We start from the raw sequence: 25,763 nt of genomic DNA, 5'->3' as shown, positions 1-25,763 counted from the left end.
TCGCTTTTCAAAGATCGCGCGCGTGGCTTTTACATTTGGCAGCTAGATTTGAGAAAGAGGGGGGGCGTATGTGTGTGTGGATGTGTGTGGGAGGGAAAAACCCCCTTTTCATGTAGAAAGTGCGCCAAGTGCAATTTCCAGTGATTACGTCTTTTCTAGGAACAACGACGTTGCGTGTGTTCAGTGTGCGACACTGGAACCAACCAATACGGACTTTTCTGTGCAGGTGCCTATCCACGAAACCTGCACTGATGGCGACGAAACAGGCTACGCCTGCTGCCGGGCCTATCAAGCTTGAGAACACAGCGAAGCGTGATTCTCTGCGTGCACTTGAGCAAAAGTATCAAGATGCATGGGCTGCGACACGTGTGTTTGACGTGGATGCGCCTGTGAATGAGCCAGAGATGCGCGATATGACGCCGGAGGAAGTGCGTGCGAAGTATCCGAAGTTCTTCGCGACGATTCCGTATGCGTACATGAATGGCAGCTTGCATTTGGGACATGCATTTACCCTGTCCAAAGTCGAGTTCGCCACGGGATACGAGCGCATGTGCGGCAAGCGTGCGCTGTTTCCATGGGCTTTCCACTGCACAGGTATGCCGATCCGTGCGGCAGCGGACAAGCTGATCCGCGAAATCGAAATGTTCGGCGACGACTTTGCTGGCTTTGAAGCTGCCAAGGCTGCAGAAGAAGCGGACCTACAAAAGAAGGCCCAGGAGGAAGAGGCGAAGGCTGCCGAGGCTGGTCCACAGCGCGTGGATAAGGCAACCAAGGGCAAGCTCGCCGGTAAGTCGACCGGCCTCAAGTACCAGTTCCAAATCATGGAGAATAGTGGTGTGCCGCGCGATGAAATTAAGAAGTTTGCAGACCCGACATACTGGCTGCGCTACTTTCCGCCGATTGCGAAGCGCGACTGCGATGCGTTCGGTATGCGCATCGACTGGCGCCGTGCGTTCTTGACGACGGATGTGAACCCGTACTACGACTCGTTTGTTCGCTGGCAAATCAATAAGCTGCGGAAGATGGAGAAGATCAAGTTCGGTGAGCGCTACACGATTTACTCCATCACCGATGGCCAGCCATGCATGGACCACGACCGCTCGGACGGCGAGGGTCTAGGTCCCCAGGAGTACACGGGCCTCAAGATGGAGGTCGTCCAATGGTCCGCTGAGGCTGCGCCCTTGGTGGATGCAAAGCTTCAAGGCAAGCGGGTGTTTTTCATTGCCGCCACGCTGCGCCCCGAGACGATGTATGGCCAGACGAACTGCTTCGTCGGCCCGAAAATTGAGTACGGTGCGTACAAAGTGAATGACACGGACGTGTACATATGCACGGAACGTGCGGCTCGGAACTTTGCATACCAAGGCATCTTTGACGAACGCGGTCGTATTGAGTGTATCGTAAATGTGCCTGGTTCGGCCCTCGTTGGCTCGCAGCTAAAGGCGCCGCTTGGAGTGCATGAACAGGTGTATGTGGTGCCGATGGAAACGGTGCTGTCGACTAAGGGCACGGGTGTCGTGACTTGTGTGCCTAGCGACTCGCCAGACGACTACGCTACGCTGATGGAGCTGCGGAAAAAGGCCGAGTTTTACAAGATCGATCCACAATGGGTTGCTTTGGACCCAGTGCCTGTGGTGCAAGCTCCAGGCTACAGCGACATGATCGCTGCGGACCTCGTGAAGCAGCTCAAGATTCAGAGCCCGAAGGACAAGAATGCACTGACGGAGGCCAAGGAAATCGCGTACAAGCAAGGCTTCTACAACGGCCGTATGCTCCAGGGCAGCTTCAAGGGCGAGCCAGTGACGGAAGCAAAGAGCAAGGTCCAGAAGGAAATGATCAACCTTGGCCTCGCTTTCCCGTATGCGGAGCCAGAAGGCAAGATCATCAGTCGTAGTGGTGACGACTGTATTGTCGCGCTGTGCGACCAGTGGTACCTGGACTACGGCGAGCCGGCGTGGAAGGCTCAGGCCGAGAAGCTGCTGGCGCAGATGAACACGTTCCAGCCAGAGACGCGTAACTCGTTTGAGGGCGTGCTGAGCTGGCTGCACCAGTGGGCGTGCGCTCGTTCGTACGGCCTGGGCTCGAAGCTGCCTTGGGACCCGCAGTTCCTTGTGGAGAGTTTGAGTGACTCGACGATCTATATGGCCTACTACACTGTCGCGTACATGCTGCAGGGTGGTGTGGAAGACGGTAGTGTGGTTGGTCCCTTGGGCATCAAGGCGGACGACATGACCGACGAGGTTTGGGACTATGTGCTCGGCGGCGGCGAGTTCCCAACGAACTCGCCTGTGCCGCGGGAGAAGGCCGATTTGATGCGCCGCGAGTTCCTGTACTTCTACCCAATGGACCTGCGCTCGTCCGGCAAGGATCTGATTAACAACCACCTGACCTTCTGCATCTATAACCACGCAGCTCTGTTCCCCGAGGAGCTGTGGCCCCGCGGCATGCGAGCGAACGGCCATCTGATGCTGAATGGCGCCAAGATGTCGAAGAGCACGGGCAACTCGCTCTCGCTGCGTCAGGCCGTCGAGAAGTTTGGCGCTGATGCGACGCGTGTGAGCCTGGCTGATGCTGGCGATGGCATTGAGGATGCTAACTTTGAGGAGAAGACGGCCAATGCGAACATTCTGCGTCTCCACACGCTCATTGACTGGTGCACCGAGATGATGCAGCAGGTGCGTGAGAACAAGCTGCGGACTGGTGCACTTGACTCGTTCTGGGACAAGACGTTTGAAAATGAGATGAACGCTGCAATCGTCGCGACGCACGACGCGTACGAGCGCGCGGCGTACAAGGAGGCGTCGAAGCTGGGCTTCTATGAGTTCCAATCTGCGCGTGATCTGTACCGCGAAGCGACGTCCGATGTCGGCATGCATGCGGACCTGGTGAGGCGGTGGATCGAGACGCAGGCGCTGCTGATTGCGCCGATTGCGCCGCACTTTGCCGAGCATGTCTGGAGCACGATCCTCGGCCACGAGACGTCAGTGCACAAAGCGCTGTTCCCCCAACCCACGAAGCCCGAGGACGCGGCCATGACAGCTGCTGCCCAGTACGTGCGCGGCACGATCAAGACGATCCGCGATGCGGAAATTGCGGTGACGCGTCGTAAGGCCAAGGGCCCAGCAGCGCCGGCCAAGTACGAGGAGCGCAAGCCAAAGGAGGTGTCGATCTTTGTCGCCGACGCATTCCCGGAGTGGCAGGATGTGTGTGTGAATGCTGTGCAGAAGCACTACGACGGCGCTTCGGGCCGCGTGGACGATGTCAAGGTGCGTGAAGAGGTGGCAGCTGCGGGCCTGTTGAAGGACAAGAAGGCGATGCCGTTCGTGATGGCATTCAAGAAACGCATTGCTGAGTTTGGTCCTGAGATGGCATTCAACCGCCAGCTTCCGTTCGACGAGACGGAAACCCTCAAGGCGTCTAGTGGCTACCTAAAGAAGACGCTCAACTTCCGCGACGTGCACATCGAGAGTGCCAAGGATGCCTTGACACGCGCTGATGAGCTGCAGGGCAAGCATGGCTTTGACAAGCACGTTGTGGAGGGAGCGGAGCCTGGCTCGCCTTCCTTTGCCTTTTACAACGTAGAGTAAGCTAGGGACACAGCCCAATGAAAAGAAATTTGCGGGGCGCGAGACGCGAGACGCGAGGCGTGAGGCGCGTTGTTGCACATATGTTACGATGTGACGCCACGCGAGGGGCGCAGAAGATGTGCATTCGGTGCGCCTGCCGCCGTGCTCCACCACCACGTGGATGCAACCCAAACGTTTCATGACGATCCATCTGCAGTGGACGTGCATGCATGCCAGCAAAAAAAAAAATCTCCACATGCCATTGACACGACACGCTGCACATAATTGATGCATGTCGTTGATCGGATGAGGCTAGGCACCTTGGAAGGGGACAATTGAGTGCCGAACGAGAAAGAAAACGAGATCGCGACGCGACTATTATTCTACAACACCACATATCGAGGAAATAGGTCTGCTGCTGCCGCTCGTTGAGTTGTTGTTACAGTCGCTGTCGGTGTTGCTGTTGTTGTCGCTGCCGCTGCCGCTGCTGCTGCCGGGATAGGAGCCATGTCAGGAGCCGGGCGCTTACTAGCCTTTTTGGCATTCCTCCTTATAGGTGCATCGTTTGTTCTTCAGCTTATCAACTCGATCCAGGTGCCGTATATTAAAGAGCTTGGGTTTCTGGTCATGCACTTTGACACAATCGGACTGGAAAGCCCGAGGCTGCTGCGGCTTGGTCTGTGGGGTTATTATGCTATCACCCAGAGTGGGAACAAGAAGACCTCGAATGCAGCGTTGAACAATTACGGAGAGATCACGAAGCAGATTCGCGAACCATTTCAACAACACTCGCTCGCTTACAAGGAGCCTATCGTAAAGAACCTACCCTATGCACTGGTGCTGCAGCCCATAGCTGCTGGCTTCACGGGCCTGGCAGCTGGAGCGGCTCTCTTGGCCGTCTGCACAAACTCGTTCCTTTGGGTCCTGGCGGCATTCTGGGCTCTCGCACTAACAGCAGCTGCACTTATCATTGAGCTCATCCTGTTCATCATTGCACGCGATCGATTTCGAGACTTGTTTCAAGAGTACTACCATGATTCCACACAATATGACATCGATCTTGACAAGGGCATCTGGCTTCAAGTGGCTGCGCTGGCCTCTCTTGTTGTCGGTGCGTTCCTGCTGCTCTTTGCATACACGCAGAGCAAGGCCGATCAACGAGCTAGAGCGCGCCTGTTGGCGCCGGCCCCATCACCTGCGCCTATGAACAACAGAGATATGTACACGTATACAACGCCGACAGAAGCGTACGCGCCTTATGGACAGGAACCCGACTATACTATGGGCGGTGCAGTCCCGTATCCCATGCGGTCCGACGATGCGCGCAATGTGTATGAAGAGCCATACCCAGGTGCCGCGGGTATTGGCGCCTACGCGCCTGATCCGTACTCGAGACGATACTCGAATGTGTATGAAGAGAAGGAGCAGCCGCTTCCACCAGAGACACAGCTGCACATGCCCGAGGACCAAGAGACCAAGGATCATCACGAGCATCGGCGGCGGCACAAGCGGCGGCACAGTCGCGGATCAGGTCGCCGCCGCAGCGCAGACGCGAGTGCGCGCGATCGTGCCAAGAGCAGCTCAGATGTGCCTCTGCGCCGCAGCTTTGAGTACCAGTACGACTTTGACGCGTTCCCTGCGCGTCGCATGAGTTACCAGTATGGAGGACCAAAGCATACGCACCACCATCATACGACGTCGCTTGATCATCGACTCTCTGGCCCACGTGCCAACTCACGATCGTATCTGAGACACTCGCATCTATACCCTGATGACTCTGGTGAGATGGACTATGATATTATACCGCGTCGGACGGCGAACGACGAAGCTCGGTGGCGAGCCTTGAGCAAGAAATTGAACTATTAACATGCAGTTGAAAAACTACCTTGTACTAGATGCACTGAAGATACTTCCCTACTTGTACGCATAGTTCCAACAATCCACTCGTTTTACGCTTGTACCTCGTTCTGTCGTGTGGTGTGGCTGATAGTCGGACGGAATCGCCTCGTTGGCCACGGAAGGAGATGAAATACCAAGGTTCCTCCACCTGTGGTAGGCGTCTCCGCCGCCTTCACGTACAGAAGGTGCGTTGGTAGTCGTGGCCGTTGTATAGCTTGGTGTGTGTGACACTAGGGGGACAGGAAGCGGGCAAACATGTGGTCATCGTCGATCCGTCTTGTTCCACGTAGTGTACAGCGCACTTATACTACAGCCAGGCGCCACTGTGGACCGCACTTTACACTGTTCACGGGCACGCATTGTTCGCTGTGTGATGACATGAAAGAGATTTTGGACAAGGAAGCTACGCGCTCGTCGTTCACACTCTCGACGTACAATATTCGCGATGATACTATGCCACATGTGCAGTACTGGCGGCGCAAATATCAGTATGACATTCCCGTGCTGCATATCCGCTGGGATGCACCTAAACACGAGAACGACTATGGAGAGGGTACGTGCGATACGCGAGAAGCCATGGCGCCGTCTGGTTAGGACTGACGTAATGAACCACACTGGTCTATAGAGCTTGCTCGGCACCGACTCGACCCAGTTGTACTTGCGATTGCATGCCAGCGACGCGAGTAAGTCCAGCCGCGGCGACGCAATGGGAAGGGGCGCACACTTGTCGGAAGAGGGAGTGGGGAGACACTTAAGTGACAACACATAGATTATGGAACCAAGACTTGTCAAACATACTCATATCCACTAGCATCATTTACCCTGACATAATTCATACACGATATGGACGTTGAGGAGACAACACATCCTCACACACTTACTTATACTCGACATTAGAAACTCTGGACGGAGCCAAAGCCAGGTGGGCAGTGACGGCCCAGGTTGGACGAGGCGCTGCGCATGTAGCACAGCTTGGCCTTCTGACACTCTTCCGTGTCACAGGCGGGGGAACGTGGACTGTTGCGGCCCTGGTACAGCTGGTGCATCTCAATCAGTTCAGGACGTGCCTCCATTTCATCGGTGAGGGCTGCCCAGAATGATGCATTCAGCGGCGCACCCTTTGGCCACACACCGTCGTCAAGCTGGACAGGCGCCGCGTACGTGCCCTTGGCCTGGCTTGCAGAGAAGTTGGCATATGCATCCCGCGCCGTGTACAGCAAGTTCCACGACGGGCCAGTACCATTGAGCTTGTCAACGCCATACAATTGCGTGTAGTACTGTTCATAGTCCATGACCTCGTACGTCTCGGGATCAACCTCATACACACGGAGCGATGGGTTCACATTGGAAAGCGGCGTCACAGAAGGTGCGATGAAGGCCATGGCGCGCGCATCTTGCGTCTTGCGACTCACGGAGCTCGAGTTTCCGTTCGACATTTCGTACCAGATCTGGAACTCGTCCTCGTGCTTGTGGCCAAAGAATGCATGCGCGATGGTGTGGCTGTAACGCGACATGATGTGGTAAAGCAGGTTCGTTGGGTTGTCGATCGCATCGCCGCCATCCCAGCCGGTGAGGACGTGGCCAACGACCCATGCACGTTCATTCGCATCTTCAGCAGCTTGCAGTTCGTCGGTGAGCCAGCGGAGAATGTGGCTGGGGTCTGGATGGTTCATGTTCAGGTACACGAAGGGGTTGTTGTGGTACCACATGTCGGTGTTGATCGAAATGACGCGCAGGCCTTTGCGGGGCGAGATCGAGTAGCCACCGTAGTGAGAGCGGATCGTCTGTGCAGTAGAGTCATTGCCCCAGCCCTCCGACTTGATGAGCTTCGCCACATTGTCCCAATCCCAGCTAAGTTGGTCTGCACGACCATCAGGCAGGCTGTTTGGCACAGCGTTATCGGATGGAGCCGAGTCGTGGTTGCCGAGAGCAACCACCATAGTCGTGTTCGGCATGTGGTGATGGAACATGTCGAAGAGCGATTGCTCCGAATACTTCACGAGATCTCTAGAGATGTGCCAGTCCTCGTCGTGCGTGGTCAGGTCGCCTGTGTACAGAGCCAAGTCGAGTGGGCTGCCGCGCTGGAGTGCACTAAGGCCCTGCATAGCCGAGGCAATCAAAGACCAAGGCGAGTCGCACTTGAAGTAGCCCCAGTAGTCGGCGGGATGCGAGATGTTCCTCGTCGGAATGGAACCGGCATCGAATTCCGGCTTGTTCCACAGCGTCGAGTTGTAGCTATCGGCGCGACAGCACTGGCCATTGTCGCAGTTGCCCTCGGAGCCGACGAGGTAGCGCGGATCCACGTGGTAGTCAGAGCCGTGGAACACACGCAACGGCTTCTCACGCTTGTCGCCGACCTTCTTTGAGCGCTGGACGACGGACGAAGGCGCCTTGGTCGTGCCGTTGAACCACTTGTTCAGAAAGTCGCTCGACAGCGTCTTCATCTCAGGGAACGGACAGGACTTGCCTTGAATGTACGCCGCACACATATAGTCAGCCGACGACGAGTCCTCGGAGAAGTCTGCATAGCTCAGGACCTGCGTCAGGACGCCACCGACGTGTTGAGTGGCAAACTTGCGCTCGCAGCCAATGTCGACGGTCGGCTTCGTCGTGTACTTGAACGTCTTGCACAGCTCTACCATAATGTCGGGAACCACGGATGGATTCGCGCGTGCAAGTGTCTGACCAACGCGCAAAGCCTTGCGGCAGCGCTCGCACTTACTCGTTGAGTTGTCCTTGATGATCGAGTCAATTCTGATGGCATCGTGCTGAACGTTTGACGATGCAAGCGACTTGAGAGACGCCGATGGCTTCGCCAGCACACCCTCACTTGGAAGTGAGCGCCTGTCGGCAGCTTCGTAGGGTTGACGAGATCGTCGTCAAAGTCGCCGCCATCCACACGCGTGATGTGTGGGCGTGGCTCGGCTTCCTGGCTCTTGGGCATAAAGTCCATCTTGGGGAACTCGCCTGTGGGGAAAGCTGTTGGCACAGCGATCAACGTCGAGCCGGGCTTTGTCGTGGACACAGCATTCCGTGTTGACGAGGACGATGGGCTAGCGGCCTGTGCTGGCCAGCAGACACCAATCGCGTAGAAAGCGGCCACCACGAACACAGCTACCTTGACCATGTTAAATAGATGCTCGCGTGGTTGTGCACGTTCGCGGTCACTTGTTGATCCTGCTGCTGGTGCGCCCGGAGTGACAGGCTCGCCTGTGAGGGGTTCACGCTCGACGTCGAACGGATCGGTAGAGCGTGCTTTCATCAACGTCTCTATATATATATATATATATATGTATGTGTATGTATGTATGTATGTATGTATGTATTTATTTGCCGGGCGTAGTCGCGCCCTTTGAGAACGAGTCCTCACGCACATTGTATTGCATACATGTTGGATCCATACGAGGATCACTTCCAGTCGCACGAGTTCTGACGAGCCAATCGCGGCCTAGCATGTCTACACGTGCAATAAGCTTTTTTGGCACACGAGCGAATCTCGTGTGGGCAAAAACCTTTGCACTGCAGCATTGACGCCATGCCAAAGCTCCACACCTTTCGCACCAATCATCTGTGAACAAGTACTACATCGTTTCTGATGGCCTATAGCTAGGAAAGAGGGTGGGGAAAAGAACGAAAACTTGAAGAAAATAGAAGTAGAAAATGAAATACTCGAGACAAGCGGAAAAAAAAAATAACACTAACACAGGTAGCCAGCTAGCGAGCCAGCCCACTAGCTGGCTATCTCGAGCTGTAGATGTACACAGGACGCAGCATCACACATACATAATCCAGAATGTCATGGGTCGCGTACCACACTCCAAAACATAGTCATGAGACGAGCGTGTCAGCGAAAAGGGCACGCGTAACCGCTCCCATTTACATGGACATCTTAGCGACCAAAGGCGCTGTACATGCCGTCGCACTTCTCGCCGAGATTCGCGGAACCGGCACGCATATAGCAGACGTTGGCTTTCGCACATTTCTTGTCCTTGCAGCGCCTGGCGATGGGGCTCATACGAGTGCCCACCAAGGCAAAGGTCTCGACAAGCTCAGGGCGCTGCTCCATCTCGTCGGTAAGGGCGGCCCAGAACGTGCCGTTGAGCGGCGCATTCTTTGGCCACTTGGTGCCGTCGAGGTTGACACCAGCCGAGTACGAGTTGGCCTGCACACTTGCGTGAAAGTCGCCGTACGTGTCACGAGCCGAGTACAGCTTGCGCCAGACTGGGCCGTGGTCCGCCTTCGAGTCGACGAGATCATCAAACTCGGGCAATCTGCGTGTAGTACTGGTCAAAGTCCATGATTTCGTACGTCTCGGGGTGGACCGAGTACACACGGAACGTCGGGTTCAGCTTGATGTAGGGCGTGATCGACGGCGCCACGTACGCAATCGAGACGGCCTGGTCGGTCGACTGCCGCGCCGACTTGTCGTTACCATTGTCGTTGAAGTAGAACACCTGGAACTGGTCTTCGTGCGTGTGGCCGAAGTAGATCGCACCGAGCGTCTGTGGAGCGAATCGGCTGACAATTCTGGTAGAACAGGTTCGACGGGTTCGCAAGAGCCTGGGAGCCGTCCCAGCCGGACAGCACGTGGCCAATGATCCACACACGCTCGCGGTTCTTCTCTGCCTCAAGCAGCTCGTCCGTCAAGAAACGCAACATGCCACTAAAGTCTGGGTTCGAGCTGTGGATGTAGTTGTAGAAGTTCGCCACATACCAGAAGTCCGTGTTGAGGGACACGACACGCAGGTTCTTGCGGGGCTTCATGGAGAAGGCACCGTGGTGCACCTTGATATCCTTGACGGCGTTGTCGTTAACCCAGCCGCGGTTCTTCCACAGTTCCGCGACGTAGTTGAGGTCCCAGTCCCACTGGTACTGCAGGTTGTCTGGGTACCACTGCGAGGCAGCCATGCAGTTGAGCGGCGTCGTGTCGTGGTTACCGAGCGAGGGAACGAGCGGCGTGTTGCCCAGGTAGTGCTTCAGCATGTCGAACTGCGCCTGCTCGGAGTACTTGACAAAGTCGTGGCTGTACCGGTACGGGTCGTCGTGGGCGACCAGATCGCCGGTGAACAGCGCAATGTCGTAGCCATTGTCGCCCCCGACGTGCTTGAGCGCCTCCATGGAGCTCGCGAGCAGTGCCCACGGCGTGTCGCACTTCAAGCTTCCCCAGTAGTTGGCCTTGTGCATGATCTGGTCGTCTCTCAGTGTTCCGTCGACAAAGTGGTCCTGGAACTTGAGGAAGTTGACACTGTTCGAGCGGCAGCACTGCACAGTGGCGCCGTACGTGCAGTCGGCCTCACCACCGACAAAGTAGCGAGGATCCAAGTGCAGGTCCGAGACGTGCGCGACACGCAGGTTGTCCTTCGGGTTGTAGTTCTTGTACGCGTTCTCGCGCTTGTTGTGCCAGTCATCGATGACGTCTTTCGGTGCATGGCGTTGACCACGGAACCAGTCGTTCAGGAAGTCTTCCGATAGACTCACGTCCGGCCGGTCACAGAACCGAGCGAATGAGAACTGCGAGCATACTGTCAAAGCGTCAGGTGCGCCATCTGTGAAGTTCGCGTACGACAGCACCTGCGTGATGGCACCACCAAACACGTCCTTGGAGAGCGTGCGCTTGCACTCTTGGTGGAAGCCGGCCAAGCCGAAAATATTGAATGCCTCGCAAAGAGAACCGGCGAGGTCGGGGATCGTGTCTGGATCAGTGCGAGCGATCTTTTGAAGAGAATCAAGGACGTTGCGACACAGATTGCACGTCAGCGACGACGCCTTGTCGTGCTTGAAGAGCTTGCTGGCGACTTCCCACACGGACTTGATCAGCTGGTCAAGATCAGCCGTGCCGCGGTGCGGCTGTGCCTGCAGCGTCTCACTCTTGGGTGGCGCTGTCGGAAGGCTGCGTGGGTTGACGAGCGAGTCTGGGTAGCTACCCTTGCCGCCTTCCTTCGTGATGTGTGGGCGCGGCTCGCCCTCCATCCTCTTTGGCATGTAGTCCATCGATGGGAACAGGCTTGTCGGGAACGACTTGCTCGCCGTGTACACGGGTGTGCCGGACGTCGTGTCAATGGCCAACGCGCTGGACGCGAGTGTAACGGCCAGGGCTGCCGCTGCGGTCAACCACCTCATCGCAATCAAGAAACCACAAGAGTGTGGGGAGAGTGTGTGAATGAGGGTGAGTCGATAAGTTGGGTGCGCTGAGGATAGGTACGATGCACCCGTGCCGCGCGCGGTAGGATGTGTTGAGAGGGGCAAGTGTGGGTCATAACACTCACACGACCTATAAAAGGCTCGCGGCTTGGCATGGGCAAGATAGCGCAATCCGAATCGCTTGGCTTGATCAAGATGCCAATCGTCACACGTGTCCACCAAAAAAGACCCTGGATCGAGCGAGGGAAAATTACAAGTAGGCATGCATAAATCATTTGCATATCTTTGCTGCAGGGGTCGGTCTCGCAGCCAGCGCTGGCAAGTTACTGCGTAACTCCACCTTAGACTGGCCTGCCATGGTTTATTTTTGGTTCCACAATGAGCCCTACCCCCCCCCGTCACACACGGAGGAGAATCGCACACGTCTATGTGGAGACCAAGTTCATTCATTCTCTGCGGAGCACCATGAATCACACACACACGACCCAAAGAACGCGCCCGGATGACCGCTGGACGACAAGAACCGAACACAAAAAAAGGGTGTGTTTTCGACACTCATACTTCCATCATGTCTCCTAGTCGGACCATGCTGCCAAAGAGCGGCGTATCTACTGGAGGCGACCTAGATTCCATATCATTACCACGGCTCATCGGCATAGAGAGCGCATTGCATCACACGACGGAGCCGTGGCCAGCGGGACAATCACGGCCCTGCGTCGGCGTAGCACTGCGCATGTAGCATATATTGGCCTCACGGCATTGGGTGTCGGAGCAGTTACTCGCGGCTGAGCTGAGTCGGCTCTTGAGAAGAGCAAAGGTCGTGACGAGCTCAGGGCGCGCCTCCATTTCGTCGGTGAGCGCAGCCCAAAACGAGGCATTCAGCGGCGCCTGTCGCGGCCAGTGAGTGCCGTCGAGTGAGACGGGTGCATGGTACTTGTTCGCGTGCACACTCGCGCGCAAGTCGCCGTATGTGTCGCGCGCGCTGTACAGGAAGCGCCAGATGGGCGCCTGCGAAGGCCCGAGAGCGTCAAAGTCGTCGACGGATGTGTAATACTGGTCATAGTCGTACACGTCGAATGTGACAGGGTCCACCTTATACACCCGGAACGACGGGTTCACATTCGTGAGGGGCGTGATGGACGGGGCCACGTACGAGACCACCTGAGCATCGTGCGTGTGGCGCGACACGTCACGCGACTTGCCGGACTGCGCACGGTAAAAGACAGAGAAATGGTCCTGGTGCGTGTGGCCGAAGAAGATCGCCGCAATGGTATGGGGAGCGAACCGATGGACGATTTGATAGAACAGATTCGCTGGCTTATCAAGAGCCTCTGCACCGGTCCAGCCGGTGAGGACGTGGCCGAGAATCCACACACGCTCGCCGCGTTCCTCGGCCTTGAACAGTTCGTCAGTGAGGAAACGGAGCATGCCGCTAAAGTCCGGGTTGGTCGAGTGGATGTAGTTGAACACGTTGACATAGTACCAAAAGTCGGAGTTGAGCGAGATGACCCGCAGTCCCCGGCGGGGGCTCACAGAGAAACATGCGTAGTGTGAGCGAGCCTGTTTCTCGGCCTCCTCGTCGATCCAGCCTTTCTCGCGCCACAGCCGAGCCATAAAGCGCGAGTCCCAATTGAATTGGGCCGCTTGACCGTGTGGCATGGCATGCGGCGCATAGAAGTTTTCGGGCGACGAGTCGTGGTTTCCGAGCGTCGCCATCAGGGGCGCGTCGCCCAGCACCTTGGCAAGACTGTCGAACAGGCTACGTGCGCTGTACTCGACGAGGTCGTGCGAGTAGCGGAACAGATCGTCGTGCACGGTCAAGTCGCCGGTGAAAAGACCCAGGTCGTACGCGTGCTGTTCGCCCACATGCTGGATCGCTTCAAAGGCACTGCCGATCAGCGACCACGGCGCATCACACGTGTAGTGACCCCAATACTGGGCCGGCGCCGATATGTTGCGACGTGGTACGACCCCCTCCGTCAGGGGCTGGTGGAAATAGTTCTCGTTCGCACTGATGGAGTGACAGCAGTAGCGCGTCTCGCCAAACGTGCAGTTGCTCTCACTGCCGACCATGTAGCGGCCATCGACATGCAGATCCGACACGTGCAGCACACGGAGCATGTGGGACGCGTCGAACGATGCACGCGCATGCTCCTGCTGCTGGTGCCAGCGGTCTACGACATGCTGTGGTGCCTCGGTAGATCCATGGAACCAGTCATGCAAGAAGGACGCTGAGAGCTCCTCGGAGGGATACTCACAGAAGTGGAATGGCACCGCTGCACACACGAGCGTCGCGTCGGGCGCACGGCCGGAAAAGTTGCCGTAGCTCATCACCTGCGCAATAGGCCCGCCATACATGTCGCGCGAGAACGTCAGTGCGCACTGGTCGGCGACGTCCTTCTTGCCAAGGAGCTGGAATGTGCGGCAAAGCGCCGTCAACACAGCGGGCACGCCCTCCGGATCAAGGTGGGTGATGGTCTGCAACGTGCTGAGACCTGTGCGGCACAAGTCGCACAGGCCATGTGATGCATTCTGGGGGCGAAACAGCTGGTATGCGATGTTGAATAGGTCGTGTACCAGGGCACTGACCTTGTGCTTGCCATGCAGAGGTGGCGGCAGGACCCGTTCGGCGGGAGGCGCAGACTGAGGGAGTTTCGTTGGGTTGTTCAGATCGTCCGGGAACCAGGTGCCATCGAGACGACGCACGGCGGATCGTGGCTGAGCCGTGGGTTTCTTAGGCATGAAGTACATGGACTCAAACAAGCTCGTCGGGAACTTGGCATGGCCTGAAAACACAGGCCGACCAGACGCCTGGGACGACGCTGGTCCTGACGCTGCCGCTTCAGCTGCGTACTGGTGTGTAAGACAGCACATCAGGATCAGAATCACGACGGTGTGGACAAGCAACCGCGGCCACATAGCGCCAAGCCGCGTCCAAGGACTAGGTGGACGCACGTCAAGGGCATCTCTCGTTTTTCATGATGACGCTGCCCAGCCTCGAGATCGATCGGGAGCTGGCCACAGGGACTGCCCCTCCCCCGACGTGATGCATCGGGCCTACGGGGGGGGGACGCGCCGCGTCGGCCTGGCTAGGTGCTTACCCAGGCGGGGCTTGGCATAGGCGCTGATGTGGGTGCTGAGGGATGCAAACGCAGAGGCCCATGTCATGCAAGGGCGCACGCGACACAACATGACTGAGTTGGCACGTGGACGTACTCACGAGCATAAGCAAGCGCGCGGTGGAGGAACGACACACCGCGATCAACACACCTGTGTGGCATGAGATGCGCTGGCCTTGTCCGGCGACCACGTGGCGTGATGGGTGTATCTTGGCACGCGCCCGTACAGGTAGTTAGTTCCCCCCCTCCGCTCGTTGAAAGAGAGTCGTGGCGATTTGGAACGGACAATTTATGCCGGCCGTGCGCGTCTTGCCGTGGGTGTCAGTCCAGCCGAGCCTGTTCGACGTGATTCACGATGTGCGATACGGCGTGCTTGGCACGCATGGCAAGTACGAAGATGTGTGGGCGACGGTGAGTCTCGCGGCCCAAGGCACCCAGGCACCAGGTCCAACGAGAGAACATGGCACGTGGCGCGTGTCGCGAGACACGTCGCCAACACACGGTCGCGATGCGGACGTGTGCATATCGTCGCAGACACAGTCGATGCACATCGAGTCGTCGCATAGTGCAAGTCTCATACCACTTTCGTGCCACGGAGCCGTCGAGCTGGCACCAACATCCATTCATGTGGCGGCACACAGGGGGCATGTGGCTGTGCGAACGGAGGCCGGCACCGCTAGTTCATCAGCGCAGATCCTTCGTCTTTCCCCGCTCATGGACAATGTACAGCGGTACGCCATAGGTACAGCAGATGGCGTGGTCTATGCGGGTGTGTGGGAAGGCGCTGCATCGCTGTCGACAGCGACATCGCCAGAGGCATGCACGCAAGTCGCTTGTCGTGGCCATCAAGGCGACATTACAAGTGTGCGTTTCTTTCCCAGCGCCCAAGTGATACTGTCCACATCGCTGGACATGCGAGCACGGATCTTTTCTGCATTGGACGGCACGAACCCTCGCACACTCGAAGGACATACACGAGCCGTGACGAGCAGTGCGATCCTTGGGCGTGGACGCGAAGTAGCGACAGGCAGCTGGGATGAGACTGTGCGTCTTTGGGACGTCGGGCAGAATACGACCGTGTCAACGTGGCATGTCCACGATGGCGTGTGCGCCCTGGAAGTGCTAGATGCATACACATCAACGCCCGAGGCGCGTCATGGCGTGCTGTTGGCAGGGACCGACAGCGGGCGGCTGTGTGTGTGGGACGTGCGGGAACCGCCAAGAAAGACTGGCGTGGACGACGCGGCTGTGCCAGTTCCGCGCACACCTCTGTCACACACAGGTGCAGCAGCGAATGCGCCTGTCCATGCCATGGACGTGCATGCAACGTCGGTGCTTGTGGGCATGGCCGATGGCGTCTGTGCGATGTACGATATGCGGCAGTGGACAGAGCCTGTGTACGCGTGGTGCCGGAACACGGCAAGCGTCACGGACGTGCGGATCGATCCGTCTGGCACCGCAGTCATGTGTGCGACGAGTGATGGATTGCCCTACAGTTTGGATCTGTCGACATGGGCGCTGCCAAGAGTATACTGGCTGGGATACGGAGCGAACGACGGCCATCGAGCGCGATGCGTGGGGGCGCACGATCGTGCTGGGTCATGGCACATATGCATTGTACGATAAGTAGGTCTGGACAAGAGGCTCATTGGGTCGTATGGGTGGAGTATGGAAGTGGCGGTGGCAGTGGCAATGGCAGTGGCAATGGGTATGGGTATGGGTATGGGTATGGGTATGGGTATAGCATAGGAAGCAGAGGGACCCGGCCAGCGCACAGGTGAGGTGAGAAATGGTATACACATGCATCTATAAAAAGGCAAGGATGCAAAAGCGTCGATGGGTATCATGAGCGAGGCATGGCGCCAGGCGCATTCTCATCATTCGCAGCGTGCCACGGAGGCAGCGAGGAACGAATAGGAATCGTAGACTCTTGCAGGCAAGAGGGCGCAGGTGGCGCAGACGTAGCGCACGATGCAGGCAGCGCCGCATCCATAGCTCCTGCACCTGCTATCCGCACTGGCAAGCTTGAGGCTGGTGCAGCTGGCACCATGGGTGCAGGAGACGCTGGTGGGATCGGCTTGGGCTCGTGCAGATTCATATCGGGGATGAAGAATGAAAGTCCCAAAGCAGGGAGCTGGGTCACCACCGACAAGACACAGAGCCACTTCATCACATGGACCCAAGCGGCCGTGATCTCCGTGCGCATGGGCGTGCCGGGCGGATGAGACAGCACGGCCTCGAGGCTGCCCTGGATGTGCTCGAGCTCCGGCGCCGACAGCTCCGGCAGGCGCGAGGCTAGAGCCGGCGGTAGCACCGATTGGACGACGGCACTGGCCAGAGTCGAGCCAAGCGCAGCCCCCAAGTCGGTCGTAAGCAGCTCAAAGGCAATGACAGCTGCGATCTTCGACGGCTCGACAGCCACTTGCACGGCCACCTGCGTCGTTAGAGCGAGGGCGCCGCCGCCGATGCCTTGCAGGACTTGGCACGTCAGCAACGCCAGGGCCGAGTGGCCCACGGACCGGTAGTGGACCATGAGGAGGACGCCTAGCAGGCGGATGATGAAGCCAAAGAGCAGGTAGCGCTTGAGGCGCCGGGTGTAGGCCATGCAACTACCAACGACCATGCCAGCGATCGTCGACGTGACATTCTGCGTCGTCACAAAGTACGCAGTAAGGCCCTGGTCCCAGTTCTTGAGGATCTGAACGAACGGCGACAAGTACGTCCAGGAGAGATAAAACCCCGCAAAGTCGAGCGCGGCAATCAGACACGTCGCACTTACACAAACGTTCGTGAGCATGGAGCGTGGAAAGAGCGGGGACGTCGTCCAGGTCTCCCACACGCCGAAAGCGACGAGGAAAGCCGCACCCGTCGGCACATCCACTCGGTGGGCATGAGCCGCGTCAAAGATGGCTCGAGGTCCTTCGAGGGAGACCGGCAGGAGCAGGAGCGTCAAGCCACACGATAAAAGCAGCATGCCGAGTAGATCCATCTCACGCACGACGCGGCTCGCGGCTCGCTGCGGCAGCCAGCGGCGCGGGACACGCCGAGAGGCACGCCGGCTACCGAGGACCAAGAGACTTAACAGGGGCAGCGCCGCGATCGGCACGACCACGACCCACATAGCCAGGCCCAAGCGCCAGCCGCCGGTGCGTAGCGTCGTATCGACCAGCGGGCCGACCAAGGCAAAGTTGAGCACGTACGGCAGGTTCACAAGCCCAATAAGGAAGCCGCGCCACTGCGCAGATGACGTGTCGGCCATGATGATCGCGTGCAAAACACCGACACCCGTCGCACCCAGAGAGTGGATCATGGTGCCGAGAATGAACGCGCGGAGCGAGGATGCAGCGGCCATCACTGCACACCCGCCCGCATACATCGCGATGCATGACACTAGCGTCGATATGCGGCCGACAGCATCGGCCAGTCGAGCGAGCGGCGGCTTGGAGATCGCCCGCACAAGCTGCTGAGCAATCATAACAGTGCCGACGCTTGAGAGGGCCTGAAACTCGCTGCACGCATAGTTTAGGTACAGGTTGAAGGACATGGAGTCGAGGGACGCAGCGAGGGCGAGAAGAAAGATCGCCGAATACAGCAGCAGGAGCGTGTGTGTGTGTTTGCGCTCGCGTGTGTGGCTTGTGCGTAGCGAGATGAGGGGTGTCTCTTCCATGACCGTTTCGATGTGGGCGCTCCAGGACTGCATCGCATCATGGACCAAGTGCGTGTGGTCCAGGGCCGAGTCGCTTGCATACCGTTGAAAGGGAGAGCGCGACGAAGTCGCCGCATGTTTCGACGGTGTGACAAGACACGCTGGATGCATCGGTGATGCATGTGACATGGAGTGCGTCGACGTGGGTTGCCAGGATACAGCGTGCTACTGATCTGTGTGAACGTGGCCGTCTGTGTCCAGCAAGCGAGACAAGCCACCAATTCGACAGGAACGTGCCTGGATCGTCAGAGCGAAAAGGAAATGGTGTTCCACGGAGTTGACCGCCCCGTGTGCGGCAGCTACGTTAGTTCCCTACCCCTGTCCCTTGGTGGGCGTACTCCAACGGAACGACAGATAGAAGCTCAGCTCGCTGGCTCAGCTTCCTGGCTCGCTCGTTAGGGGTATTTCTGCTGAAAACTGAGAGGACGAGATGAAGTGACTAGCGCTTGTTGGAGATAAGAGCTGCTCGTGTCGTAATGAGAGCGTGATTTTACGCCCGTCCAGCTATTATTGCTAGCCTACGTGTCGAGTATCTAATCTGATACGCTCGTTCGCTCGCACGCCCGCACGCCCGAACGCCGCGTCGCCGCATCCTCCCAGCCGCCGCCTCAAGCACCGACAGTATGCTCACGTGATGTCATCGTCCTACTTGTGCCGCTACGTGGTGGGGGGAGGCGAGCAGCAAGGAGCTAGATGGTTGGTTCGTGCGGCGAGCTTTGCTACGGGACGTGCATGCGCGCGAGGAAAAGAAACACATTACAAGACACAAAGGGATGGGACCTACGAGTCGTCATCATCAATGCGTGCGTTCAGAGCAGCAGCAGTGGTGTTGGCGGTAGCTGCGGAGTCGGTGTTCGTGTTGGTGTTGTTGTGGGTGTGAGCGTGGGTGTGGGTGTGGGTGTGGGTGTGGGTGTTGGACGAGGTGGACGCCGGCGCCCTCGTGCGCTGGCGCCGGCTATGAGAGGAAGATGGGTTGGCTGCAACGATCGCAGCAATTTCATCCACGACCTTGCGCACGGCCTCTTCGGGGCCCAGCACTTTGATCACTGTCGCAGGCTCTGCGTTCTCCAGGTCCGCCGCGTTCACAGGTGCGCCAAGCTGCGCATACTCGCGCCAGGTCGGCATGATCAGCTGCACGCCCAGGTCCGTCTGCCATGGCGTGTACTTGCGACCGCCACGAGCCATCAGCTGGTTGTGCAAGCGTACAGGCGCTGGTGCGCCGTACACGACGCGGCTCGCAAGGAACTGCGCCTCAGACTCCAGGACCGCTGCGATCTTCGCCGCCAGGTCCTTCGGCGCACGCACGAGCACCTGGTCGCTGTTCGTGCGTGGGAAACGCACCATCTGCGTATGCGATTTGGGATCGGATGGGCCGCCTGCACGCTCGATGAGCTCGTGAAGGCGCTGGCCACCAGGGCCAATCATGTGCCGGTGGAACGCTGAGGGCACCGTCACGTGCAGCTCCGCCTCGCTCTCGACCTCCTCGACAATCGCCTGGATCATGGCCTCGGCCGCTGCGACAGCCTCGTTGGAGCCACGCAGCTGGAGCATGGTCGTGGGCTTCTTCGCGTCCGACTGTGGGTCCACGTCAATGTCCGCGCCAGACTCGAGGCGGATCTGGTTGATCGTCGCACCCGCGCGACCGAGCACCCGAGCAATAGCGCGCGTCGGCAGCACAAGGACCTTGGTATTGTTCCGCTCTTTCTCGTACTCAAGCAGCTCCAATAGCTCAGTGCGTGCCTCAGCGACGCCCTTGCGTCCGCCGCGGATGCTCACTTCGTCCGGCTTCAGCCGTGCATCGTGGCCGTGCGGGAAGTTGATGCGCACGTCGTACTTGTCCTGCAGACGCGTTACATACTTGCCGCCTTGTCCGATAAGCGCGCCATGCATGTCCTGGGGCACTTGGATCGTCTGTGTGACCTCGTCAGCGAGGCGCTCGACCTGTGCACTGAGGCGCGCCTTGGCCTCCGCGACACATTCCTTGCGCCCGACGATCTTGATCGGCACGGGCTTCGTCCGCGCCGCGCTGGAGCTCGCGCCCTCGTCCGGCTCGGCAATGTCAAGCTTCACGCCCAGGTCCTCGCGCAGCTTCGTGATGCCGGCGCCGCCACGCCCAATCAGGTGTGGCACAAACTTGCCCGGCACACTCAACTCATCGACAAACCCATTCACAATACTGTCCTCCTCGGCGTCCTTCGCAATGCGTTGGATCTGCGCAACAGCACGCGCGACAGCCTCACTCGCACCACGCACGACAATCGAGTCCTCGGTCAACGGTTCCGCTACCTGCTTCACGGGCATGCGGCCGCCCAGCGACACAAGGAGGCGGTCGTCGCCGATGATCGCGTTGAGCACCGTGCGATCATGGCCCAGGATCGCGCCGTGGTACTTGCTCGGTACACGCAAGTGCTCGGTGCGCAGGTCCGCCGCCTGCGCAGCTGTGGCAACAAGCTCTGCACACACACGATCCAGCTCAGCGACACGCTCCGACTCCGACACCGTCTGGCCTGGACGGAACACAAGCAGGACATCGTCGCGCCCAGACTTTTCAGGTGGCAGCATCACATCGACGCCACGGGCCTCATATGCTTTGATGTGCTGCCCCTTCTTGCCAATCACAAAGCCATGCGCGAGCGGATCAATCTCGAGCATGCGCACAGACGACGTGTCGAGTGAGCGCAGCTGATGCTCAATTGTCTGCGCGATCCGACGCGCCGCTGCAGCATCCTCGCTCACGACTTCTACGAGTGCAGCTGCATGGGCATTGTCAATTGCAGATGAGCGCGGCATGAACACCTGCACGTTCTCTTCGCGCGGCGCATACGTGATGAGCCACTGCACAAGCCGCTTCAGGTGGGCGGCGTCCGCATCAGGATGCATGCTGCGCATGTCCATGGTCTCGACAGCGACGGCATTCACACGGTCCATTGCAGCCGTCAGAGCATGTGGCAGCTGCGTCTGTGGACCCCGGATCATCACCGCCTCCGAGGAATCATGCACGGGCGGCAGCTCGACGCTGCACTGCGTCGAAGCAAGGATGTCCGCAGCACTGTCGCCCACAAGGAAGGCATGCTGCCGCTTGGATATGTTGAAGCTGAGCGTGCGGAACGAGCGGCGCATATCCTCAACCTGCGCCTCGATCGCTCGTACGACCTGCGGCACAAGCTCCCGCTCGCCACTTACGACAATGACGCCCTCGCGCTGCGGCGGCGGCACCTTGACCGACACCTCGCCGCGGCCCTCTTGGCTCATAAGCTGCGCAGCACGCACGCCACGTGGGCCATGGATGAAGGGGAACCAAGCAGGCTCGACGTGCGTGAGGCGCTGCGTGATTTTCGACGTGCGCTCAGCCACAATGTCCTGGATCCTGGCCTGCGCATCGTGTGCATTGAACGTGTCACCGTCGATGGTGATTTCAATCTGCTCGCCCAAGAGCGGATCGCCCAACGCATCCGCGTCAGCATCGGACGAGGACATGGCCGCTTCTTTGGCGGCACTCTCGTCCGTGGAGCGCGGTGGAATATGAATGCGAACACCCGTCTCGTCCGTGATCGCACGAATGTTCTTACCGCCAGCACCAATGACAAACGCACGCAGCGATGCAGGAACCAGCATCGTGAGCGTCACGCGTTCAGCCAGCTGCAGCGTCAGTTCCCGCTTCGCTTCGAGCACAGCTGCTTCCGTAGGCCCCTTGATGATGAACATGGTGTGGCCCGTTTTGCGCGTCGTGCTAGCCTCGATCTTCACAGATCGACACTTTTGCTGCACGCGCTGGAGGAGTGTGCTGAGCTTCAGCTGCTGCTCGTCAGAGAGGCGCAGGGACACGGACCGCTTGATGCGTCACTCGCTGGAACACCCGGCGTAACGCCCAAGCTGCCGCAATGCGAGGCAGATCTCAGCGCCGACCACGCGCCGCTGCTGCCAGCTGCAGCCTGGCCTGGCCGGCCCAGCCGCACGGCTTTGGGCATGCGATACGCCAAGCGAGGGAAACATGTCTTCGGACGTGCTTTAAAAAAAAAATAATAAATAAATAAACCGCTGTTAGTCACCCTTCTTCCTTGCCCAAACACATCACCCTTCATAGGTACGTACACATCAGGACGCTGCGTGAATGCCGATCTTTGGCCGCCATTGCCGCCGCTAGCCTTCGTCGGCACAGCCACACTCTCAGACTCACCCAGACTGGGGAAGGGATCGGCCATAGGCGTGCCGAAAAGAGGCGCAGCGGCCTCCGCAGCTTCTGGCTTAGGAGCACCTGCCATTTCTTGTTCCCACAAGTATGTTGGTATGGGAGACGTATGTGCTCTCGCTCGTGTCAAGAACGGACCTGTTGCTTGAGGACTCGCTGGCCTGCTTCGCCAACGTGCGGGTGCCAGCAGCACGGTTGGTTCGTGTTCACGTGGGTCCCAAGCTTATGCTGAGTCAGCTTGTGCCACACAGCGCATTTGTTCGGGGGCCCTCCGTTGCAGTGAGATGTGGAACTCGGCTGCGTGACGAGGGCGGCAGAACGTGGAGGGGCGGGCGTTCTTGCATGTAAGCAGCGCTGCGTGTACGTACGTGCGTGCGTGCAAGAGGCTTCTTCGAGCCCGGTTCGTGTGCATTTTGATGCATGTACATACACACCTCCATTCGAAGAAAAGGACGAAGAAGAAAAATAATTCCCATCATCCCCTTGCCATTTTCGCACTGCTGCCGCTCTTACGAAAAGCGGGTGGGGGGAGGGCACGGCCGACGGAAGAGAGAGCTATGTGGATGATTTTCGATCCTTGAAGGCGAGCGAATGGCTGAGGTTCCACTTTTCTCCACACAAAGAATCGAGTTGCTAGCTGGCTGGCTCGTCCGCTGGTTGGTTGACTGGCTGGTAGCTGGTGGCTGGTGGTCGAATATCTTGACCAAGTGACGACCAATTGTCGCAGATAGAGCCCTGAAACAAACGGCTTGTTACAGCTGTGAAGTGTGAGTGACGCCGGGGCGTGTCGCACCAACATCTCCCGAAACCAAACACATTCACGCCTTGCAAGACTGAGCGCAGCTCGCGCGTTCCTACCATACCATCGACGAGCGTGATGGTGGGTGTGGCAGCGGCAGTCTCATCGACATTATGCCCACAAGAAACGCCATCCACGCTATGTCGAGCAGCAGCAACAGCATCATCATCGTTATCTCCCACGCCTGCAAAAGCGAAAGCCATAGCGCAGAACCAATCGCACCACAAAGGATGGCGCTTGAGTTACGTCCGCCACACATACTCGCTCTTCTTCCTTATTCTAGCCTTCATGACGTTCATGCAGTACGCACCATGTGCGCATGCCGAGAATCAGAACAGTAATAGCGGCAGTATCAACACCAATGTACTTGCAAGGAACCGAACGTTGTACACATCCAGTGTCGCCTATTGCGGAGCGCCAACTACCGTTTTTTTAAAACGCTTGGATCTCCGATACAAGGGCGATGAGCAGCAGTTCGATTTTGATGTGCAAGTCTCATCGACGAGGGGCGATGAGGACTTTGATATCATTTTCGACCTGTATGTGTATGGCCGCAAGTACATCACCGTACATCAGGACCTGTGCAAGATCGGCAATGGAGAATTATGTCCTATTCCTAAGTACAATTTCACAGGATCGTCGCATATCAAGGTGCCAGACTCGTTCGCAGCCAAGGTTCCTAACATTGTCTTTGATGTACCAGACATTGAAGCGTTGGCTATGCTCAAGCTGTACGACCAGCCCACCCAAAACCTGTCAGGCTGCCTCCAGGTGCAGTTGTCCAATGCCAAGACCGTTGACCTGCCCGATATCACCTATGGCCTCGCGGCTTTCGTCGCAGCTGCCGCGTTGGCATCGCTCGTGACAACGGGATGGTCGCACTCGCTATCGTCACTTCAGTGGCGCATCGTTGACATTGTCACGACCATCCAGCTGACTCCGATGGTGTCGATGATCACCATGATTGTGCCACGGGTGATCCATGTTTTTTCTCTGCGCTTTTCGTGGATCATGGGCCTTATCCGAATCGAATCGATTTACGAGTCCATCCTCGACTCGCGCAAAAGCACCGGCAGCGACGACGTTCATCTGGTGTTTGGTCAGCTTATGGAGGCCGAGTATAGCCGGCTAGCGAACTATTACCCTGCGTCGGTGCTGAATGCGAATCAGAGTGCCGAGATCCTTGATGTAAATGGCATTTCGTCGCTGGATCTCCATACCCTGCAACCCCGCAAGCTATACGCGCCTAATACAGGCCCGGGTGGCGAGCTGGACCCGGGTGGTGCCGGAGACAATGTCGTGTGGGCTGTGTCGATGAATGACTTCGACCAGTCCGGCGTTTTTTACTACACAGAGTCGCTCAACATCTCGCCGTACAGTGCGTTTTTGATTGCGCTCGTGTCCTGGCTCCTTGTCGTGTGCATAGCATTGTGCATTGGCATCCTCGTCGCTGGCTTCGTGGGTTTCTTGTCCCAAGCGGGACCGGCTGCACAATCTGCATCGCTTGTACTTGCAGTTACTCAGGCCCACTCTTCTCCGTGTATACGAGTGCGCAACACCACCGCTTCTGACTCTGGCGTTGTTCCAGTTCGTCAATTCTACCTCATGGCTCTCTCACTTCATTGCCGCTCTCACGTGCTTCGCCTTGGCGTGCCTTTGGTCGATTATCTTCGCCCAGCAGTATGTACAGGCACACCGCGCAGGTGCCGAGTCTCTCTACTACATAAGGACTTGGCCGTGGAATATGACGTCAGCCGCTCTCCATATTGGCTCTATGTCGCATCCATGGAAGCCCCGGTACTGGTGGTTCTGGTTTCTCATGCTTGGATGCAGTTTCCTGCGCGCTTGCTTCGTGGGCATCCCTCAAAAGCACAACTATGGGCTGCGACAATCTGTCGGTCTCCTCACGGTCGACGTTTTACTTCTGATCGTTCTCTTGGTCTGTCGACCCGCACGTGATGTAAAGAACAACATTGTCCAGTGCATTTTGTGTATTTTCCGCGTCATTGCATGGGCGCTGTGCGTGTCGCTAACTACAACAGCAAATGTGTGGGGCATTCCTCGTGCAGTTCTTGGCTTTGTCCTCTTGGCTGTTCTCGCCCTTCCGATTGTGTTTTTGTTCTTTGTGTTTCTTTATGAGGTGGTGGAGGCACCTCTGGCCAAGAGCCAAATTTGGTCTCCCGACCACTTGGAACCAAGGTTCCAAGAGCAAGGCGAAGAAGACTGTGCTGTGACAACTCCTCTTGTCGCGAGCCAACAAAAATTCGAGTGATGATGATGATGATGATGATGATGATGATAACTGTAATACGTTGGGGTGGGTACATTCGTCTATGCGGTCTCC

General features: G+C 57.8%; 10 protein-coding genes across 10 annotated transcripts; 5 read left to right on the top strand and 5 right to left on the bottom strand.

Annotated features, from left to right (window-relative positions):
- Positions 1 to 251: 251 nt before the first annotated feature.
- On the top strand, positions 252 to 3,587 carry MGL_1578 (uncharacterized protein; the record flags this gene model as incomplete). Its single annotated transcript, XM_001731343.1, has 1 exon — positions 252 to 3,587. The coding sequence occupies one exon, from the start codon at positions 252 to 254 to the stop codon at positions 3,585 to 3,587; it is 3,336 nt and encodes a 1,111-aa protein (XP_001731395.1).
- A 486-nt stretch (positions 3,588 to 4,073) lies between these two features.
- On the top strand, positions 4,074 to 5,432 carry MGL_1577 (uncharacterized protein; the record flags this gene model as incomplete). Its single annotated transcript, XM_001731342.1, has 1 exon — positions 4,074 to 5,432. The coding sequence occupies one exon, from the start codon at positions 4,074 to 4,076 to the stop codon at positions 5,430 to 5,432; it is 1,359 nt and encodes a 452-aa protein (XP_001731394.1).
- Positions 5,433 to 5,720: 288 nt separating this feature from the next.
- MGL_1576 (uncharacterized protein) lies at positions 5,721 to 6,059 on the top strand (the record flags this gene model as incomplete). The annotated part of the gene is made up of 1 exon (XM_001731341.1): positions 5,721 to 6,059. One exon carries the CDS (start codon positions 5,721 to 5,723, stop codon positions 6,057 to 6,059), a length of 339 nt encoding a protein of 112 aa, XP_001731393.1.
- Positions 6,060 to 6,358: 299 nt separating this feature from the next.
- Positions 6,359 to 8,592, bottom strand: MGL_1575 (putative acid sphingomyelinase; the record flags this gene model as incomplete). Its single annotated transcript, XM_001731340.1, is given in 2 exon segments — positions 6,359 to 8,182; positions 8,188 to 8,592. Coding segments are annotated over 2 exon segments (2,229 nt in total).
- A 762-nt stretch (positions 8,593 to 9,354) lies between these two features.
- On the bottom strand, positions 9,355 to 11,585 carry MGL_1574 (putative acid sphingomyelinase; the record flags this gene model as incomplete). The annotated part of the gene is made up of 2 exons (XM_001731339.1): positions 9,355 to 9,736; positions 9,961 to 11,585. 2 exons carry the CDS (start codon positions 11,583 to 11,585, stop codon positions 9,355 to 9,357), a joined length of 2,007 nt encoding a protein of 668 aa, XP_001731391.1.
- A 693-nt stretch (positions 11,586 to 12,278) lies between these two features.
- Positions 12,279 to 14,525, bottom strand: MGL_1573 (putative acid sphingomyelinase; the record flags this gene model as incomplete). The annotated part of the gene is made up of 1 exon (XM_001731338.1): positions 12,279 to 14,525. The coding sequence occupies one exon, from the start codon at positions 14,523 to 14,525 to the stop codon at positions 12,279 to 12,281; it is 2,247 nt and encodes a 748-aa protein (XP_001731390.1).
- A 491-nt stretch (positions 14,526 to 15,016) lies between these two features.
- On the top strand, positions 15,017 to 16,351 carry MGL_1572 (uncharacterized protein; the record flags this gene model as incomplete). The annotated part of the gene is made up of 1 exon (XM_001731337.1): positions 15,017 to 16,351. The coding sequence occupies one exon, from the start codon at positions 15,017 to 15,019 to the stop codon at positions 16,349 to 16,351; it is 1,335 nt and encodes a 444-aa protein (XP_001731389.1).
- Positions 16,352 to 16,568: 217 nt separating this feature from the next.
- Positions 16,569 to 18,560, bottom strand: MGL_1571 (uncharacterized protein; the record flags this gene model as incomplete). Its single annotated transcript, XM_001731336.1, has 1 exon — positions 16,569 to 18,560. The coding sequence occupies one exon, from the start codon at positions 18,558 to 18,560 to the stop codon at positions 16,569 to 16,571; it is 1,992 nt and encodes a 663-aa protein (XP_001731388.1).
- A 651-nt stretch (positions 18,561 to 19,211) lies between these two features.
- MGL_1570 (uncharacterized protein) lies at positions 19,212 to 22,136 on the bottom strand (the record flags this gene model as incomplete). Its single annotated transcript, XM_001731335.1, has 1 exon — positions 19,212 to 22,136. The coding sequence occupies one exon, from the start codon at positions 22,134 to 22,136 to the stop codon at positions 19,212 to 19,214; it is 2,925 nt and encodes a 974-aa protein (XP_001731387.1).
- Positions 22,137 to 23,707: 1,571 nt separating this feature from the next.
- On the top strand, positions 23,708 to 25,378 carry MGL_1569 (uncharacterized protein; the record flags this gene model as incomplete). The annotated part of the gene is made up of 1 exon (XM_001731334.1): positions 23,708 to 25,378. One exon carries the CDS (start codon positions 23,708 to 23,710, stop codon positions 25,376 to 25,378), a length of 1,671 nt encoding a protein of 556 aa, XP_001731386.1.
- Positions 25,379 to 25,763: the final 385 nt, after the last annotated feature.

This window comes from Malassezia globosa, assembly GCF_000181695.2.
Source record: "Malassezia globosa CBS 7966 chromosome Unknown mgl_sf_3.1, whole genome shotgun sequence".
Lineage (NCBI taxonomy): Eukaryota > Fungi > Basidiomycota > Malasseziomycetes > Malasseziales > Malasseziaceae > Malassezia > Malassezia globosa.
This window is presented reverse-complemented; position numbering and strand designations above follow the sequence as displayed.